Source organism: Papio anubis, chromosome 13, assembly GCF_008728515.1.
Source record: "Papio anubis isolate 15944 chromosome 13, Panubis1.0, whole genome shotgun sequence".
Classification (NCBI taxonomy): Eukaryota; Metazoa; Chordata; class Mammalia; order Primates; family Cercopithecidae; genus Papio; species Papio anubis.
In genome coordinates this window covers 22,421,588-22,441,513 of record NC_044988.1, presented here as the reverse complement: position 1 = coordinate 22,441,513, position 19,926 = coordinate 22,421,588, and the positions used below count along the sequence as shown (strand labels likewise).

Here is a 19,926-nt window from a genome sequence, read left to right as displayed (position 1 = left end):
AGACTGAGTACTTACGGATATAAAGATGGCACAATAGAAACTGAGGACTTCTTGGGGCGAGGGTGGGCAAGGGGCAAGGGGCAAGGGGCAAGAGTTGAATAACTGTTGGGTCCTATGCTCAGTACCTGGGTGATGGACTCATTTGCACCCCAAACCTCAGCATCATGCAATATACTCAGGTAACCTGCGCATGTAGCCCTTGAATCTAAAAAAAAGTTAAAAGAAAAAAAAGGAATGTTCTAAAAATCATGTGAATTTGGAAAAAAATAAATACAGGTTTAGCCATGTTCATATATTACTTTGATTTAACAAAAAATAATGATGAATTCAAATATATGTGTGTAACTACAGGTAAGAAACAATAAGCTAAAATATTAACTATGGTTGTCTCTGAAAAATGAGATTTTGATTTTTTCTTTTTTCTTTTTCTTTTCTTTTTTTTTTTTTTTTTTTTGAGACGGAGTCTTGCTCTGTCACCCAGGCTGGAGTGCAGTGGCGCGGTGTCGGCTCACTGCAAGCTCCGCCTCCTGGGTTCACGCCATTCTCCCGCCTCAGCCTCCCGAGTAGCTGGGACTACAAGCACCCGCCACTACACCTGGCTAATTTTTTATATTTTCAGTAGAGACGGGGTTTCACCTTTGTAGCCAGGATGGTCTCGATCTCCTGACCTAGTGATCCTCCTGCCTCGGCCTCCCAAAGTGCTGGGATTACAGGCGTGAGCCACCGCACCCGGCCGAGATTTTGATTTTTTCTGTATCTTTTTGTGCCTTTGTAAATTTCCACAATGGGCACATATCATTTAAATAATCATAAAACCAATATTCATTATATAAAAAATTAATCAATGGATTAGTTAAGTACAGATAGAGAGTTATGTACTAGGTTAACAACTTTGCCTGCTAGACTTTACAACTGCTTGTTTAACAATGGAACACAGTAATCAAAGAATGCCCGGAAAGCTTAGGGTGGGAATGCTTTTAGACACTATTGAATACACCCACACTTTTGCACCTGCAGTTTTACAAGCTCAAATTAGAAAACCTATCATGTTAATAAAAATAAAAATATTGGAGGGAGCGCCCTTCCAGGAGAGGGAGTGGCTGCCATAGTGAGAGGCTGGTGCCGCGGCTCTTTCCCTGCAGTCCTGCCGAGGACGTGTGCGTCACGGGTGCTTCCTTCTTCTGTTCGGGTGGAAAGCTTGGGATGTGGTTAATGCCACCTACAGTTCTCAGAGCCATGCATGGCCAGATCTCACTGTATATTATCAAAAGCACATCAGTGCCAAATAATTGGTCATCTAATGTTAAAACTGCTTAAGGAAATTTGAAAATACAACATGCAGCACACTGACAATACGTCAAAACTTGGATTTGTTCCTTCCTGATAAAACAGCTGGTGGTTTGAATACATCTCAGATCCTGGAAATGGACCAAAAAAAAAAAAAAAAAAATCAAATACTAGCATACTGTCTCCATTAAATGCTGCTCATTGCCAAGATGAAAAAGCACACCTTCCAACCATGAAATCCTTTGGTACTCACAGGAGCGACTGACAAACCAAATCTATTGGGTTCTAAGTTGTTTATAAAAATGTGAAAGAGGCATTTCTCATCTATATCAATGGAAACATTTGTTCCAAAACAAGACTTTCCACAGACCAAGAGACCACTAAAAGCATCCAGGACCAGGCAGCCATCCAGGACCAACCTTCCAGTTCTGTCTGTGAACGAGGTGAAGTGGGCGTGGCCATGGCTCTTGTGTTTGGTGATCATTGCCCACGCTAAACCAGCGTGTGTTGCATGCCAGCCTTACCACCAACATAAGAGAAATGGCAGTCAACTCAGACTTCTTCATCAAGATCTTTGAAGCCTAAAAAATATTCAAAGGGATTCAAAATCTTAATTTTTAAGAATTAATGATACATATAAAAACAAAATACAGGCAATAAAACATGAAAATATAGTTTATAAAAGATTTAGTTACTGGTCTAAGGAAACTGAAAAAGAGGACTAGTACTAAGTCCAGTCTAAGAATGAAACTGTTAAAAAAAAACAAAAAACAAAACAAAACCCACTAAAAATAAAACAGACTAGAAATTCTTCATCAAATTAAAAAATACTGTAACTCTTCAGACAGATAAGCCTTTATTAGCCTGTGGCAACTGTGCATGGAGCGGTGAAATGACACACTAGGGTAGACAGACTCCAAAAGCAGCAGGGGAAGAGGGCCTTGCTTTTTTATCCTCTTCAGGTTTAAGGGGGTATTTTTATTCATCCTTAAGGGGTTTATGGGAATTTTTCTGCTACAATTTGCATTTCTCCTTTAATAACAATTTAAGGGTCAAACTCAAGCCCTTGGTAACCTTTGTATCTTGCATAATACCTAGAACGGTGCCTTGTGCTTAAATGTTGATTAAATTGGAAAGGATCGAAAAGAGGCAAGAGGATCTTTAATGTCGATAGTCATCAACATTAAAGATATTTTAAACTTGATGAAGACTTCTGAATCTATCAGAAAACAGGTTAGAATGTCTGTCTTTAAGTCTTGATTCTGAAAAGTAACCCCTGAGCCTGTTTAATTTTGGCTGTGTTTTTATTACAGTGTGGCTGACACCCCTTAGAAAGGTATACATACCTTTACTCATCCTCAGATCCTGAAGCTAGGAATTAATGAATACGTTTTTGTGTTGGATTCCGGAATGGTTTCAATTCTTGTGTGGTTTCTCTGAACCCAGGATGTGAAGGATGGAAGCGTTGTGCAGGTACTACTCCCCCTTTCCTTTTGCTGGAGCTTTGGGGTAACCTGGGAAATTCAGTATTTAAGTGTCCGAGATGACATTGAGCGTAAAAACCTGAATTCATGGCAGATCCAAAAAGAAAAAACTCAACTCATTTTGTTCTTTTGTTACATCTAGCAGCACAGTGCATCAGGTTTCTTAGGAGGGAGCTGATACGGCCAGAGATGTCCCTAGGCTCTGTTCCTTTGGGCCATTCCTTAGACTTGGAAGCAATTTTCCTAAATACCGTTTCTTATTTTTCTTTAGGATTTTTTTTCTACTTCCTTCCAGGAAAGGATTTGAAGTAATTTTCAACATTCAATATAGTTTCAAATGAGATAATAAATACTTTCACATATTAGTCAAAGCAAATAGTTGACACGAACAGAGAAATAACTGTTATAAATTACCTGAAATGAATAATCTAGTTGAACGTTTTGCTTTGAGAAGCCCAGTATTTAAAAGAGGAAGTCCTCCTGGGATTTATTGTTTGCTGTTTATTGTTGTGGGGGAGGACAGAATAAAAACATAAAAATATCTTAAGAGAAATAACTTTTTCCATGACTGAAATTAAGGAGTCAGTTATTTCATGGGTCCTGTTATAGAAGACACTATATAACATGATAGACAATGACTTTAGCTGGAGTTTGGCAAAAAGAAGCCTATGCTGTCTTTCTGAAAGCACAGAAAAATAATAGAAAATCATATGTTTCTGGCTGGGTGGTGGCTCACACCTGTAATCCCAACAGTTTGGGAGGCCGAGGCAGGCGGATTACTTGAGGTCAGGAGTTTGAGACCAGCCTGACCAACATGGTGAAACCCTATGTCTACAAAAATACAAAAATTAGCCAGGCATGGTAGTGGTGTGTGCCTGTAATCCCAGCTTTTCAGGAGGCTGAGGCAGGAGAATCTCTTGAACCCAGGAGGCAGAGGTTGCAGTGAGCCGAGATCATGCCACTGCACTCCAGCCTGGGTGACAGAGTGAGATTCTGTCTCAAAAAGAAGAGGAGGAGGAGGAGGAGGAGGAGGAAGAGGAGGAGGAGGAGGAGGAGGAGGAAGAAGAAGAAGAAGAAGGAGAAGAAGAAGAAGAGGGGAGGAGGAGGAGGAGGGAGAAGAAGGAGAAGAAGAAGAAGAAGAGGAAGAAGAAAAAGAAGAAGAAGAAGAAGAGAAATTTTTGGAACATCCTTTCTTGAAGATTTTACTTTTCATAGAGAAAGCAGTCTTGGCATGGCTAGGTAATATGTCCCCAAATTGAGGGCCACCCCGTTTTCATACAGCCACTATAGTGCTGGTAAACCCTTTATACAACTCTTGACTGAGACAAGGAAAGGACTCTCCTTTGTGTCAGAAAGCATGTGGGCTTTGTTTTGTTCCCATGTTTGCACCAAGTTCATCTTTTTAGCTCTGCAGAACACTATGCATCTGGAGTTGGCTGAATGAGGTTTCAGTGACCCTCTCTGTCAAAATTAAATCTTTATCTGTTCTCATTTTCAGAGATCATAAACTGAGATATTCAACCCACATCCCATTGGCTTACAATTCCTAAAAGCAATAGTGCGTGCAGTGGCTCATGCCTATAATTTCAGTGCTTTGGGAGGCTGACGCAGGAGGACCACTTGAGGCCAGGAGTTGAAGACCAGCCTGGCAACATAGCAAGACTCCCATTTCTAAAAGACTTAAAAAAAAAAATTAGCCAAGTGTGGTGGTGCACACCTGTAGTCCTAGCTACTCAAGAGGCTGAGGTGGGAGGATCGCTTGAGCCCAGGGGTTCCAGGCTGCAGTGAGCCATGACTGTACCTAACTCCATCCAGCCTGGGCAACAGAATGAGACCCTGTCACTAAACAAACAAATGAAAAAACAATAATAGCAGCGCTTCTTGTTAATGTCTAGTCTTTGAAGAGAACAGCAGAGGATGGGAAAGGCAGGTCTGAGTAGCATGGAGTCTGACGCTAGGGAGAGAGTTTTCAGGCTAATAGCACAGGGTGTTACAAAATCACTAGTGAATTGTTAACCATTTTTTTGAAAAATGAAATAGAATAGAAAAAAACAGAATACACTGCTCATGATAAAGGTAAATACTGGTTTGTGAAGCTTTTGTGGCAATTATTGGTGTGTGAGCATATATGTGTATCTGTACTGTGTATAATGATTTCTTATCATAGGTTGTAGTCAAGAAAACTTACAAGATAAAGCATAATACCGGTAATGTAAAAAAAAATTAAAAATTAAAATATTGTCTTCAACTTTTAATAAGCATTACAGAATTATGTATTATGTGTTAATGCTCTCTATAATTCTGATAGTTACCATCTTTCATCTAAAGAGCAAGCCAACATATTTTAATGAGTTGATTAAAAATATGAACTATTATATGGAATAAGCTATGAATTCAATTTTTAAAATAAACATAGGACTGTTCAGGTTATCATTTGTTTCTTTAATAAGTCTTGGCAGTTTACACGTTTAAAGAAATTTGTCCACTTGATCTAAGTACTCAAATACTATTTTTAAAATTCTAAATATTAAAAGCAATACTATTTTTAAAATTCTAAGTGTTCAAAAGACTCATTAAGCCTTAGAAATATTCTAATAAAATGTCCAGGAATAATAAAATCTTGGACTGAAAAACAAAATGAGCAGGCAAACAGAAAACAGAATTAGCTTATTATAAGGACAAAATAATAATGTTTATATGTATTACACTTATTCTAGTAGTCCAGAGAGGAATACATGTATTTTTATATACTGTTCTTTTAATATATTGTTAGATTTGTCAATATTTTGTAGAGGATTTTTGTGTTTATGTTCATGAGGGATATTGTATTGATCTATAGTAGTCTTCTTCTTCTCCTTCTCCTTCTTTTTTGAGAGAGTCTCACTCTGTCACCCAAGCTAGAGTGCAATGGCGCAATTTTGTCTCACTGCAACCTCCGCCTCCCGGGTTCAAGCGATTCTCCTGCCTCAGTCTCCTGAGTAGCTGGGATTACAGGCACACGCCACCATGCCCAGCTAATTTTTGTATTTTTAGTTAGAGACGGGGTTTCACCATTTTGGTCAGACTGGTCTCAAACTCCTGACCTCACGATCCGCCTGCCTCGGCCTCCCAAAGTGCTGGGATTATAGGAGTGAGCCACTGGGCTCGGCTTTCTTCTTCCGTAATATGTTTATCTGGATTTGGTATCAAAGTAATGCTGGTTCCCCAAAGTGAACTAGAAAGTATTTCCTACTATTTTTTCTGAGAAATAGTACATTATTTCTTCCTCAAATGTTTGGTAGAATTTTCCAATGAACTTATATGAGTCTGGAGTTTTATTGTTAGAAGGTTTTAAGCTATGAATTCAATTTTTAAAATAAACATAGGACTGTTCAAGTTATCTGTTTCTTTAATAAGTCTTGGCAGTTTACACCTTTAAAGAAATTTGTCCACTCAAATTTATAGGAATAAAGTTGTTTGTAATATCTGGGACACCAATGACATGAATGTTGTACATTTTGATATTGTCTTAAAGGTTGATAAGGGTCTGTTCATTTTAAAATCTTTTTTCTTCTTGTTTTCAAATGGTTTTCAAATAATTTCTATTGGCCTATCTTCAAGTTCACTGATTTTTCCTGTCTTCCCAATTCTGCTACTTAGCACATGTACTGCATGTACTGAATCTTTTATATATTGTAATTTTTTCTTCTCAAATTTCCATTTGATTTTTTCTTATAGTTGATTTTTCTGAAAAATAATATCTTTTCATTAAGTTTATTTTCCTTATGGATTATAATTATAATAGCTTTAAAATCTTTGATAATTCTAACATTTGTGTCATCTTGGGTTTGGCATCTGTTGATTGTCTTTTCCCTTGAAAACTAGTCACATTCTCCTAATTCTTTGTGTGTCAAGTATTTTGGATTGTGTCCTGGACATTTTGAATATTATGTTGTGAGAATCTGGGTCTTTTTAAAATCCTCTGGAGAGTATCAATTTTTAAATGAGTAATCAACCCAGTTGGGTTCAGGCTTTAAGTTCTGTCTGTTCTTCTGTGAACAAGGTTCTAACGTTACTTAAGTTCCCAAAGCCTTGGCTATGCTGCCTTGGGAATGTCCCATGCATGTATCACACTCTGGTGTTAGTATGGAGCTTGGGCAGAAGTTTGTATTGCAGTAGAGTTTTCAAAGGCTTCGCTAGGTGGTTTTCAATCTATCTCCTGTATCTGTACCTCAGGGATGAGGCTGGGACCATTGCCAGTTTATACACAGAATGCCATGGGACCCGTAATCCAGTCCTCTCTGCTCCGGAATTCCTCCTTATCTCTCCTGCTCAACGTAGTCCCCCCTTTCTTAGTCTCCTGGCTGAAGAAGATAGGTTTTTATCAATTTCTGCTGTTCATACTGCCCACTGCAGTTCTGCTAGGTGTTCACTCTTGCTTAAGAGCTGGGAGAGACAGGAAAAAAATGAAACCAGAAAACTGAACTCTACATGAGTTTCTTTGCCCAGTTCGACTTCCATTCCCAATCCAATAATGCTTTCATTTACTTTTCAGAGACTACAAGTATACTCTAGCCAGAGCTTTTACTTGTTTTTTGTTGTTGCTGTTGTTGTTGTTTGTTTGTTTGTATTGAGACTGAATCTTGCTCTGTTGCCCTGGCTGGAGTGCAGTGGTGCAGTCTTGGCTCACTGCAACCACTGCCTCCTGGGTTCAAGTGATTCTCATGCCTCAGCCTCCCAAGTAGCTGGGATTACAAATAGCGCTACCACACCTCGCTAATTTTTGTAAGTTTAGTAGAGACAGAGTTTCACTATGTTAGCCAGGCTGTTCTCGAACTCCTGACCTCAAGTGATCCACCTACCTTGGCCTCCCAAAGTGCTGGGATTACAGGTTTGAGCCACTGTGCCCGGCCACTTTTACTTGTAAGTAGAGAGACACATGGGGTATAGTAACTTACTTGATCAACTCTGAAAGTCCTTTTTTCACACTTACTTTTAAGCATTTTTCTATGCCATTAAAATTTTAAAAAATGCCATCTTATCATTTCATTATATTCCATTATATGTATTTTAATTATGCATCCATTCTCTTAAAACCTTTGTTGTTGTTGTTGTTGTTGTTTTAGATACAGTCTCACACTGTCATCCAGGCTGGAGTGCTATGGCACAATCACAATTCACTGCATCCCTGACCTTCTAGGCCCAAATGATCCTCCCACCTTAGCCTCCCCAGTAGCTGGGATCACAGGCATGTGCCACCATACCCAGCTAATTTATTATTATTATTATTGTTATTTTGTAGAGACGGGGTTTCCCTTTGTTGCTCAGGCTGGTCTCAAACTCCTGGGTTCAAGCAATTGTCCCACGCTGGCCTCCCAAAGTGCTGGGATTCTAGGAGGGAGCCACCATGCCCAGCCCAAAAGCTATTTTTGTTTACTTCTAATATATTACTATTACATATAACACTGTGACATAAATTTGCATCGTTTTCTGATTATTTAACATGTATTTTTAGATACAGAATTACTAGTTCAAAGATCACAAAGATGGGCTGGGTTCAGTGGTTTATGCCTGTAATCTCAGTGTTTGGGGAGGCGGAGGCAGGAGGATTACTTGAGGTCAGGAGTTTGAGACCAATCTGGGCCTATCTACAGAAAAAAAAAAAAATAGCTGGGCATGGTGGTGCATACCCGTGGTCCTATGGCTACTCAGGAGGCTGAGGCAGGAGGACAGCTTGAGCCCAGGAGTTCCAGGCTGCAGTGAGTTATGATGGGACTACTGCACTCAACCTAGGTAACAGTAAGACTGTTTTTGTTTTTAGTTTCCCTTGAGTTGGCCAGACTCTGTCTCTTAAGGAAAAAAAAAAAAAAAGTCACAAAGCTGAAATTAAAGCACCAGCTAGTTTGTGTTCTTTTCTGGAGTATCTTAAAGAGAATACACTTTCAAGTTCATTGAGTTTATTGGCTGAATCTAGATCTTTGAAATTGTAGGGCTGAAGTCCCTGTTTCTTTGCTGACCGGCCGCCAGGAATCTCTCAGCTCCTAGAAACCACGCTCAGGTTTTTGTCCCCTGGCTCCTTCCATCTTCAAAGCCAGCAGGGGAATTACTTTCACATCAAATCCCTTGCACACTGTCCCTCTCTCTGTCTTCCTGTCTCTGACCAATCCATCCTTATTGAAAGGGCTCATATGATTAGATTAGACCCACCCGGATAATCTCCCTATCTGAATGTCAACTGGTTTGGAACAGTAATTAGTCCATTCTTGCACTGCTATAAACAAACACCTGAGACTGGGTAATTTATAAGGAAAAGAGGTTTAATTGGCTCACAGTTCCACAGGCTGTACAGGAAGCACAGTGGCTTCTGCTATGGGGGAGGCCTCAGGAAGCTTATAGTCATGGCGGAAGGCCATGGCGGAAGGCAAAGGGGGAGTGAATCACTTCACATGGCAGGAGCAGGAGGAAGGAGGCTGGAGGTGCCACACACTTTTAAACAATCAGATATCATGAGAATTCACTATCATCCCCCAAGGGGGATGGTGTTAAACCATGAAACCACCTCCATGATTTAATTACCTCCTACCAGGCCCCACCTCCAGCATTGGGGATTATATTTCAACATGAGATTTGGGTGGGGACACAGATCCAAACAGTATCAGGGTCTTTAATTACATCTGCAAAATTCTTCACAATAATGCCTCAACTAGCATTTGATTAAATAAGTGGATGTTACACCAGGGAATGAGAATCATCCCTTAGGGACCATCTTAGGATTCTGCCACTACAGGGTCACATCAGAAAGACACAAGATACAACAATCAATACATATAAATTGCTAGAGTATTATTGTTTAGGTCTGTGGACTCCAGAGACTCCAATAGCTAAACTTCTTTAAAAGTGACCTTAATCAGAATGTTTGCCTCAGTTCACGTCACGTATTGCCAGATATCACTAATAGTTACCTGTCAATCATATATCTATCAGAGACATAGCAAATACACACATTTCAATTACTACAGAGAAGGAAGAGGGCCTGAAATGTTATTTAGTGTTCACTCTGAGTTCCCTACAGCCATCATGTCATTCCATCCCCATTCTGCTCCTAAGATGGATATCAATGTCCTCATTTTCTGAGAATTCCAAGGTTCAAATTGTTTAGTAAATGACAGTGTTGCACAGCTAACACTGATTTCCAGCCATGAAACATGTGAAGTCCACTGTCAATGTTAACCAGTATTCACACAATAAATAATAAAATATATTGAAAAGTGGAGCAAGAAGGAACAAGAGTCAACTCGAAGGGCCTCCAACAGCTAACTCTGGGATCTGTGCCACAAAATGATAGCAATGGTAACTCAGAATAAATTATTGCCCATTAGTCTATATTGATGTCAATAAATACCTAAATAAAGAAATGGGGCAAAAGGAAAGCTCTTCCTTTACAGCAGGGGTCCCCAACCCCGAAGCCACAGGCCACTACAAGTCCATGGCCTGTTAGGACGTGGGTTGCACAGCAGGAGGCGAGTGGTAGGCAAGTGAGCAAATTTCATCCGTATTTATAGCCACTCTCCATCCCTTGCATTACCGCCTGAGCTCTGCTTCCTGTCAAGTTAGCAGCAGCATTACATTCTCATAGGATTGCTAATCCTATCGTGACTGTGCATGCAAGGCATCTTCTAGGTTGCAGGCTCCTTAGGAGTATTTAATGCCTGATTATCTGTCACTGTCTCCCATCACCCCTAGACGGGACCATGTAGTTGCAGGAAAACAAGCTCAGGGTTCCCACTGATTCTACATTATAGTGAGTTGTATAATCATTTTATTATATATTACAATGTAATAATAATAAAGTACAAAATAAATATAATGCACTTGAATCATCCCAAAACCATCCCCCACCCCCAGGTCTGTGGAAAAATTGTCTTCCATGAAACTAGTCTCTGGTGCCAGAAAGGTTGTGGACCACTGCTTTACAGAATTTCAATTAATATAGAAGGCATGATAAAAATAGAAAATTTTCCCTGATTATCTCCCTCCTCACACCCTCCACCTTCCGATACACCTCTGTGCATCGTTCCTCTCTGTGTCCATGTATTCTCATCATTTAGCTCCCACTTATAAGTAAGAACATGTGGTATTTGGTTTTCTGTTCCTGTGTTAGTTTGCTAAGGATAGTAGCCTCCAGCTCCTGGATACTAGGCTTCATACCTGGGTGAAATGAAGTAATTCTGTACAACAAACCCCTATGACATGTGTTTACGTATGTAACAAACCTGCACATCCTGCACATGTACCCCTGAAATTAAGTTTAAAAAAATTTTTTATCAGCATGCAAGAAGAAATAGAATATCTTTCTTTTTTTTTCTTTTTTTTTCTTTGAGATGGACTGTTGCTGTCGCCCAGGTTGGGGTGCAGTGGCGCGATCTCAGCTCACTGAAACCTCCACTTCCCGGGTTCAAGCAATTCTCCTGCCTCAGCCTCCCAAGTAACTGGGACTACAGGCACACACCACCACATTTGGCTAATTTTTGAGTTTTTAGTAGAGACAGGGTTTCACCATATTGGTCAGGCTTGTCTCAAACTCCTGACCTCAGGCGATCTACCACCTCGGCCTCCCAAAGTGCTGGGAGTACAGGCGTGAGCCACCATGCCAGGCCAGAACAGAGTATCTTTCTATACTCCTATAGACAAGGATGTTACAAAATTATCATCCTATGAAAAGATAATTAGAGAGTAATCAGCCAAGAGAGGTAAGGAGAGAAAGCATTATAGAGATCTGTCAGGTAGTTAAATAATTTTTAAGTAAGCTATTTTTCTAAAGAAAAAAAGAAAAAAAGAAAATTACCATTTGACATATACCAGAGCAGTACGGCAGTAAGGCAAGACTCATCAATCCTAAAATTTGTGGGCAGAGTATAAGGAATGGAGTATTTACTGTCTCAAAGTATTTTCCCAGAAGGTAATAATTAATTACAAAAAGGAAAACAGTAACTTTACAAAACAGAAACCTGGCAGACACCATCTTAACCAAGTAATCAACATTATGATTACCGATGAGACAAGCTGAGATTCTTGTGCCTGTTGACATGATGCACGGATATATCAACATCACTTCCACAGAGTTCTTACCGAGGCATATTTTTAAGAAACATCAGACAAACCAAAATCGAGGGCCATCCTATGAAATACCTGAACAGTGCTCTTCAAAAGGTACCCAGGTCATGAAAAGCAAAGAAATTCTGAGTTTTTTTAGATTAAAGACCACTAAGGAGATACTGTAACTAAATATAGCATGTGAGCCTGAATTGGATGCTGGGCTAGAAAAAGAATAGGACAATGGTGAAAGTTGAATAGTCTATAAATTTTATAACTTTTCAAGGTTTTTGACATGTATACTTTAAGAGTTATCTGAAGCCATTCTTTCCATGTCCTCATAATCATACAAGATAATTTTATCAATGTTAATTTCCTGATTTTCATAATTGCACTGTGGTAATTTAAGATGTTACATTAGGGAATTGGGGTGAAAAGTTATAAAACATTTAAAAACCTACATTTTACCTCAATTTATCCACAATGAAATTTTGCTGTTACCTTAAGTTTACTTAGTAAACAACTTTTTTAAAGGAATTATTTTAACTCTTTCTCTTTTCCATATATAGATTGCCCCTGACTTGATGGTTTGACAGGATTTTTCAGGTTTACCACAGTGTGAAAGTGATATAAATTCAGTATGTTTGACTAACCATGGGGTTATGTCCTGATAAACCCATCATAAGTTGAAAATATCATAAGCTGAAAGTTTCAATTCCAATTTCTATCCTGAAACTTCTAGAGGCAGTTAAAAACTTTAACTATAGGGAGCATATTTATTCTAATGATTTTTTTAACCTACCTTAACATAAGGTTATTATGAGAACTAAACAAGATGATGCAAGTAAAGTACTTATAACATTGCTTGACAATAAACAGTCTCTCTGAGGTAGATACTATTTATTATTTCTCATTTTACAGGTGAGAAATTCAAGGCTTGGAAATGAAAAATAACTGGCTTAAAGTTACATAGGTAGGAAGTGGCAGTACAAGACTTTGAACCATGTCTGACCACAATGCTATACAGTTTGTCTTCTGTTCTAAAACATTCTTATTAATGTCAACCCATTCTTAAATCCTTCAGTACACACAAAAAAATCAAGTTTTTCTCTTTCCCTCTCAATGGCATTTACCACTTTTCTTGAATTTTGGATCTAATGTCATCAGCAACAAAAAACACAAGCAAGAACCAGTTATTCAATTACAAAACCAACATTCTGGATGCAGTACAAAAGTTAGTTAACTGAATCACTGATACTCACATCACGAATTGCTTACTTTATTTCTTTAACAATGAAATAGTAATAACACAGTAATTCAGTTGTAACAAAGCCACCAACAGAGCAAAACAAAAACAAAGCTAATTAAGAAGCATTGCTTCAGCTCAAATTAGTTATCTCCTTTAAACAGGAAAAACGACCATTAGTCTAGTGGTTCTCAACCCTGTCTGCACATGAGAGAAATGGAGGGAAATAGGGCTGGTGCTTAAAAAAATAGTTATATCCAAGACCCACCTTAGAACTATTAAACAAGAATCTCTCAAGAGTGAGGCCCAGGCAGAGATTTTTCAAGTACTGTCAGTGTTGAGAACTACAGGTCTAAAGTAATAAGGAATAACACCATGCCTCGAAGCAATTGAAAACCAAGAAGTTGATCATATAATAAATTTTTTCCTCTAATCCTGGGAAAAGAGGGGGAAGCAGGCACCGACTCAGTTTTCATTGTTCTTTATCCATCTTCAGTTGCCCATAGTAGAGCTTAACAAACATCAAATATTGGAACTTATGCAAACATGCTACCCAAATTGAAATTCTCACTACTTTACATTTAGAAAGCTCTTTTAAAACAATAGCATTTACAACAATCCCGCCCATCTTAAGTTTGCATAGATGTTCAAATCAGCTATTTGTTCAACTAACAGAGTCAATAGAATGTATTAGAAAGTACTTTATTAACAAGTTATTATAAAACATTTTATACATATTCATTTTATGTACTACAAATAAACTTTTTGGTGCAGATAGAATATTTGAGTTTTTCCCACGTATTTCTAAAACTGCTAGAATTTCTTTTTATAAGATCAGTACCTTCAATTCTAGAATTTAAACAAACTTTTTGCTCTAAGAATGCATACATAAAATACTTCCCCAACAACTGTACTCTATCCTTGACAAATCCTTAATAAGAGGTTCAGTAGTAACTGTAGGTATTTAATATCAGAAGAATCTTTCTTCATTTCTCAGGTTTGGAAATATAACTTCAAGTATGGAAAATAACTTTTCCCTTAAGAATACGAGAATTCATTTAGAGACATCTCCTGAAATCAGCCAATCCCACTGCTTCAGCTCCTTACGTCAGGACTCCATGTCAACCTCGGCCCCTTCATTCCTGCCCTGAAGTGTTGCTTCTGTCAGGGTATCTTCATTTAAATCTTCAATGTCTGCCAGATCAATAGGCGGCAAAGGATTCCTCCAGTACTGGAAGGTATTATACTGCCAAAATTCGTCATTGTGCTTTAGAGAAAAAAAAGAGAGAGATGAAAGTGCATCAGTAGCTTAGAAAAAAATTTAGGTTTTTTCACAAAACAAATGTGTTTTAAAGGCAAACTCATATAAGATTTTGTAGTCTTCTATTTTGTATTTTTAACAAATATACATTTTAAATTTTGTCTCATCTAAGTACTTCGTGTACTCAATCAAATCTGTGCATTTTAATATTTACAATTTGTGAAAGTATTCGTTAAATTTAAAGGAATTTCCTCCAAGAGCATCTCTTTCCACAGTTTTTCTCCCATTTTTCACCTAAAGAAAATTATCTAAGAACAGTCTTAAAATTTTTTATCTTTCAATAAGGAAAATAAGAATTTATTTTAAAAATACAAACACACACTCCTTATAACTTACTTTTGGTGTTGTTCTTAAGGTTTGGTATTTTAAGAGATTTACTTTACATAGCCCAAAATATTTTGAAATCTTCCAAAAAGTATTAGGTTATAAACTTGATGAATAGCAAGAAAATGTTAAACTGATCATTTTGTTAAAGATAAAAAAATCAAGTGCTCGATAGCCACATGACCTAGTGGCTACTGTGCTGGATAGCACAGGTCTGTAAGAAAGTCTCATTAGGAAGTTCAGCATCTTCTACGCTGAGCCTTAAAGAATTAAGTTTTGGGGGAATTTCTTAATATTGGGATAAACACATAATAAGTCAAAAGATATCAAGAAAAAATTCACTTTAATAAGAAAATAGAGTTAAAAACAAGGTTCTAGTTCTCTGCCTTTTGGGAAATCTACTGTACAAATTATCTACTTATAAACACGGACCAAAAAAGTCTTTTAATTATGTTAGTAAAACCTAGTGACTAAGGGCACACAAACTTTGCCACCAGACAGACCTGGGTTTGCAAGATAACTCCACCGCTCACTAAATCTGATCTTGACTTTATTGATAAAATGGAGGACTGTGGTAAAAATTCAGGCTTGGCATAGTAATTCTCAATATTGCTAGGTATTATATCCCAATAAGCCAATGAATCATTAATCACTGTCTCCTTAAAGCATTTCTGCTTACTTTCTGTTAAGAATATCTAACAGTTGGCTGGGCATGATTACACCTGTAATCCCAGCACTTTGGGAGGCAGAAGCATCGCTTGAGCCCCAGAGTTTGAGACCAGCCCTGGCAACATAGCAAGACTCCATCTCAATTTATTAAAAACAAACAAACAAAAAACTAACAGTTGAGTCAACACTGACAGGGCAGTGAGTCTACATAGTGACACCAACATGAAAAAAATACATGAATATTTAATAAATACCTGATTTTATTTCTCTAGTCAAAAACCATCTGAAACAGGAAATACCCTGAAGTTCCAGGACAGAAATGACGTAACATTATCCTGCCTAGATTGCATTCTTAATGTAGAAAAAAGGTATTTGAGGTAGTATTTCCTAAATGAGGTCCCAAGGGTGAGGGCTGGGACTTAAGCCCTATTCTGAGCACAAAAGAAACCAGGCATTTACTGTATTTAACTGTTTTACGTCTCTGTTTTTGTTATATTCAATTTTCCCTTGGTAATCAGGTATAAAATCCTTAAAACAAAAAGCCTGTGTCTTTGGAGGCAGGAAGGAAAAACAGAAGCTGGAGAGAGCATGTTTGCAAAAGAGAAGTGGCTCCAGAACAAATCTAACAAAAAGAAGAAACTAGGAGTGTTACTGAGCTTTCCTCAAAAGAGGGCCTGAGGGTGCCTTGCGCCTGTAATTCCAACAATGTGGTAGGCAGAGGCGGGAGGATCACTTGAGCCCAGCCTGGGTAACATGGCAAAACCCCATCTCTACCAAAAAAAAAAAAAAAAAAAAAAAATTAGTCCAGCGTGGTATCGTGCACTGTAGTCCCAACTACTCAGGAGGCTAAGGTTGCAGTGAGCCGGGATGGTGCCACTGCACTCCAGCCTGGGCATGGGAGCGAGACCCCAAGACTCTTTTTTTAAAAACAACAAAGAGAACAAGGGGACTAGTCTTGGCGAAGAAAGAACCCCTGGAGCCAACCTTTTTCCCTGTCATGTGCTTGCAGCGACTATAGAAGTACAGAGGTGCCAGATCTAGTCACTGCTGCAGGGGAAAAGATAGCTGAGTCTAAGACTCTAAGTAAGCATCACGTTTCAGGCTACTAGAGTACTCTTACTCTTTGCCTACTGTCATTTCCACATTTCCCTCTTATCAACTGTGTGGCATACCATAGACAGTGCATTCTGGTAGGTGACAAGCCTATGCATGAGTGGAGTACTAAAATGGTGTGAAGAGCTTTCAAAAAGTTTTCAAACTACACAGTCCCTAATCTCCATATCCATTAGGTTTAGAAGATTATCCATCTGTTTTCAGTTGATTTTGAATATCTGAGAGCAATTTGAAAAAAAAGTTTAAATAAGGGTCATGTTTCAATCATAGGCCAAAAAAAAAAAAAGTATTTCCCAACTATAAAACTCTCGTTATTTTATTGAATTTTTCACATGAACAAGTCATGCCTAAGAAATTTCATTTCTTTTTTTTTTTTTTGGAAAGGCATTTGAAAACCCTGAGATAAGATACTTAAGAAAACAGAAGAACGTTGGGTGGATGCTATTAGATAGCTGAAGACAATGTGGTGAATTCTGAGAAACCTGTATTTGGTTCTTCATCTTCCAAGTCCTCTGGTAAGTCATTGCAGGACTGTGAAAAAGCAGTATGAATTCCTAAGTCTAGACCAAAGCTGTCCAATAAATATATAATGCTCTAAAAACATAATTTAAAATTTTCTAGTAGCGGTATTTAAAAAGTAAAAGAAACTTCTGGTATTAAATATTTTCTTCAATATAGCCAAGTTATTTCATGTGTAATCAATATAAAATTTTGAGCTATTTTATCTTTATTTCTTATTAAATCCACGAAATTTCGTGCATATTTTAAACTTAGAGCACATTCCCATTTGGACTAGTCACGTTTCAAGTGTTCTTACTGGCTAGCGGCTGGGCAGCAGAGATCTAGGCAAATCGAGGCATGCCTAGATCTTCTCAGGATTCTTAGGTGCAGAGATGAGGCAGGCTCATGTCTTGAATAGGAACCCCCCAATGATTTTCATATATGCCTTAAGTCCCAAATTAATTGTCTTTTTTTTTTTTTTTTTTGGTTTTTGAGACAGAGTCTCACTCTGTTGCCCAGGCTGGAGTGCAGTGGCCCAATCTCAGCTCACTACAACCTCCATCTCCCAGGTTAAAATGATTCTTGTGCCTCAGCCTCCCGAGTAGCTGCGATTACTGGTGTGCACCATCACACTCATCTAATTTTTGTATTTTAATAGAGACAGAGTTTCACCCTATTGGCCATGCTGGTCTCAAACTCCCGACTTCAGGTGATCCACCCGCCATGGCCTCTCAAAGTCCTGGGATTACAGGCGTGAGACACCACGCCCCACCCCCAAATTAATTTTCAACGATACTTTTGCCTAGGATCAGATTTAACATTATGAGTTAAAACAAAGCTTTGCCCAAGGTATGGTGGTCCATCCTTTTCTCCAGAAGCTGTACCAGCTTCCAGGACGTCCAATTAATCGACGGCTACCACACTGGTCTTCCTCTAGAAAAAGAATTCTATCCCGAATTCTAGACTAATCATCGTTAAACCCAGGAAGGCCCTCTACACCTCTTGTCTGTCGTTTGTCGTTGGACTGAACCTATCCCTTCACGGTCAGCGTCCTCACAGTGCTCACAGCCTGCCACAACCCACGGTCCCATTTTCCTTTTACAGAGCGCGGCGCTGACGCCGTAAGGCCACTTCTACCGCTCCAGACCACGGTCTGTTTCCCCCTCGCCCAGCCCGGTGCTTTCTGCCCATCGGACTCTCGGGGTGTCTTCTGGCAGTCGGCATCCTCTCCCGGAGCGGTGACCCCTTCTTTCCCCCCCTCAGGCGTCTTAACCTACACAAGTCATGAGTGGGAACTGGGACGCTTTGTGTGTGAGGGGAAAAGGCAAGCCCCTTCTCCCCTCAGCCCACCCGCCCCCAGCCCGTACCTGGCGCGATGCGACCCCCCAGTCTCCCCGCGGGGGTCCTGCGCGCCCCGCCCCGTCGTCGCCACCGCCCCCCGGGGGCCGGGCGCCCGGGAGCTCCTCCCCCGGCCCCACGGGCGGCGGCGGCAGCAGCGGCGGATCGCCTGTCTCCAGGCTGTGGTCCTCACGCTCCTGGCCGCTCGGGGCGCTGTTGTCCCCGCTGTCACGGCGCTTGCTGGGCGAAGCCGAGGGCTCTGCCATGGTCCCTGCGTCGATTTTGCGCTTTCGGTGCTGCCCGGGGACGCCGAGGGGCTGCCCAGCATGCGCGACCCCGGGCGGCCGGATCCAGAGAGGCGGTGGCGGCGGCTGCTCAGCGAAGTCGCAGAGCAGGAGCCGCTTCCAAGGCACGTGGAACGTCACCGGCTCGGCCGCACGCCGCTTGGCCATGGGCCCAGAGGCTCGGGCGGAGCCCGCCAGGCGCGGGAGACCGAGTGCTGATAGCTGCGGGGGCGAAGAGCGAAGACTAAGCGCGTGAGAAAGGGATAGGCCGAAGTCGGGCGAGGAGGCGGCAGGACGCTGGAGGGGGTGGGGCGGGGCGGCTCGCGCACGAGCTAGGGCTGGGGCTCCGGCTCGGAGGCAGCTCCAGAGCTCAGCCCTCGCCGCCGCCGAGATGCGGCCCGGACGTTGAGAAGCAACCGCGAAGCGGCGGAGATTCGAACCTGCGCACAACGTGCGCGCGCGCACTCTGTCTGGCCAGGCGGAGCCGCTGGTTGGTGGAGGCTCGCGGGGCGCGCTCCCGAGCGCCCTCGCGACCGGAAGTGCGCGCCCGGGGGTAGGCGGGAAGGCGGCGGCGGGATTAATTAAAGACCAGATCGAGCGGCCCGCGGAGGGGCGTGACCTTGTTTCCTCAGGGGTGTGGCGGTGGTCTCACTACTAAGTTCGGTGTAGCGCGGTACGTTCTAGACCCTTCTATAGGAAATTTAAGGCCTTTAAAATGTGTATTTCCTTCCTCCAGTCAGTGACCACGGGGGCGTCTCCATGAGATTAAGATAAAGATATAATAGAGTTCCAGACTATCCTGGGCAACATAGCAAGACCTCGTCTCTACAAAAAATACAAAAATAGGCCAGGTTTGTTGGCCTGCCTCTCCCTGTGGTCCCAGCTACTCGGGAGGCCGAGGAGGAAGATTCACTTGAGCCTGGGAGGTGGAGGCTGTAGTGAGCCAGAGATCGCACCACTACACTCCAGCCTGGGCAACAGAGTGAGACTCTGTATCAAAAATAAAAAAAAAGGAAAGAAAGGATAATACAAACTTTAAGTAAACTAGTGTTTAAGAGGCTTCACAATAGGTTGTTATTCAAAACAAACGACTGAAGGGGAGTGCGGGCTGAGGGAAGTAGTTAAAGCTAGTATACAAAACACACACACAAATCGAAGTGTATGTTTTGCGCAGCTGCTGTGGACGGTGAAGCAGGCACCACATTCCTGGAAGATCTCTTGATTAAAAACTTAGGGAGGAAGTTACAGACAAGATGTGCAGCTCATCCAAAATAGCTGAGTAGTTGG

General features: G+C 40.6%; 1 protein-coding gene and 1 pseudogene across 1 annotated transcript; one reads left to right on the top strand and one right to left on the bottom strand.

The window, feature by feature from the left end:
• Positions 1-666: 666 nt before the first annotated feature.
• LOC103878420 overlaps positions 667-19,926 on the top strand; it is a 46,250-nt pseudogene continuing 26,990 nt past the window's right edge.
• C13H9orf40 (chromosome 13 C9orf40 homolog) lies at positions 12,729-19,130 on the bottom strand. Its single transcript, XM_003911819.5, has 2 exons — positions 18,385-19,130; positions 12,729-14,356 (listed from the first exon to the last, which is right to left on the bottom strand). The coding sequence occupies exons 1-2, from the start codon at positions 18,805-18,807 to the stop codon at positions 14,198-14,200; spliced, it is 582 nt and encodes a 193-aa protein (XP_003911868.1). The 5' UTR covers positions 18,808-19,130; the 3' UTR covers positions 12,729-14,197.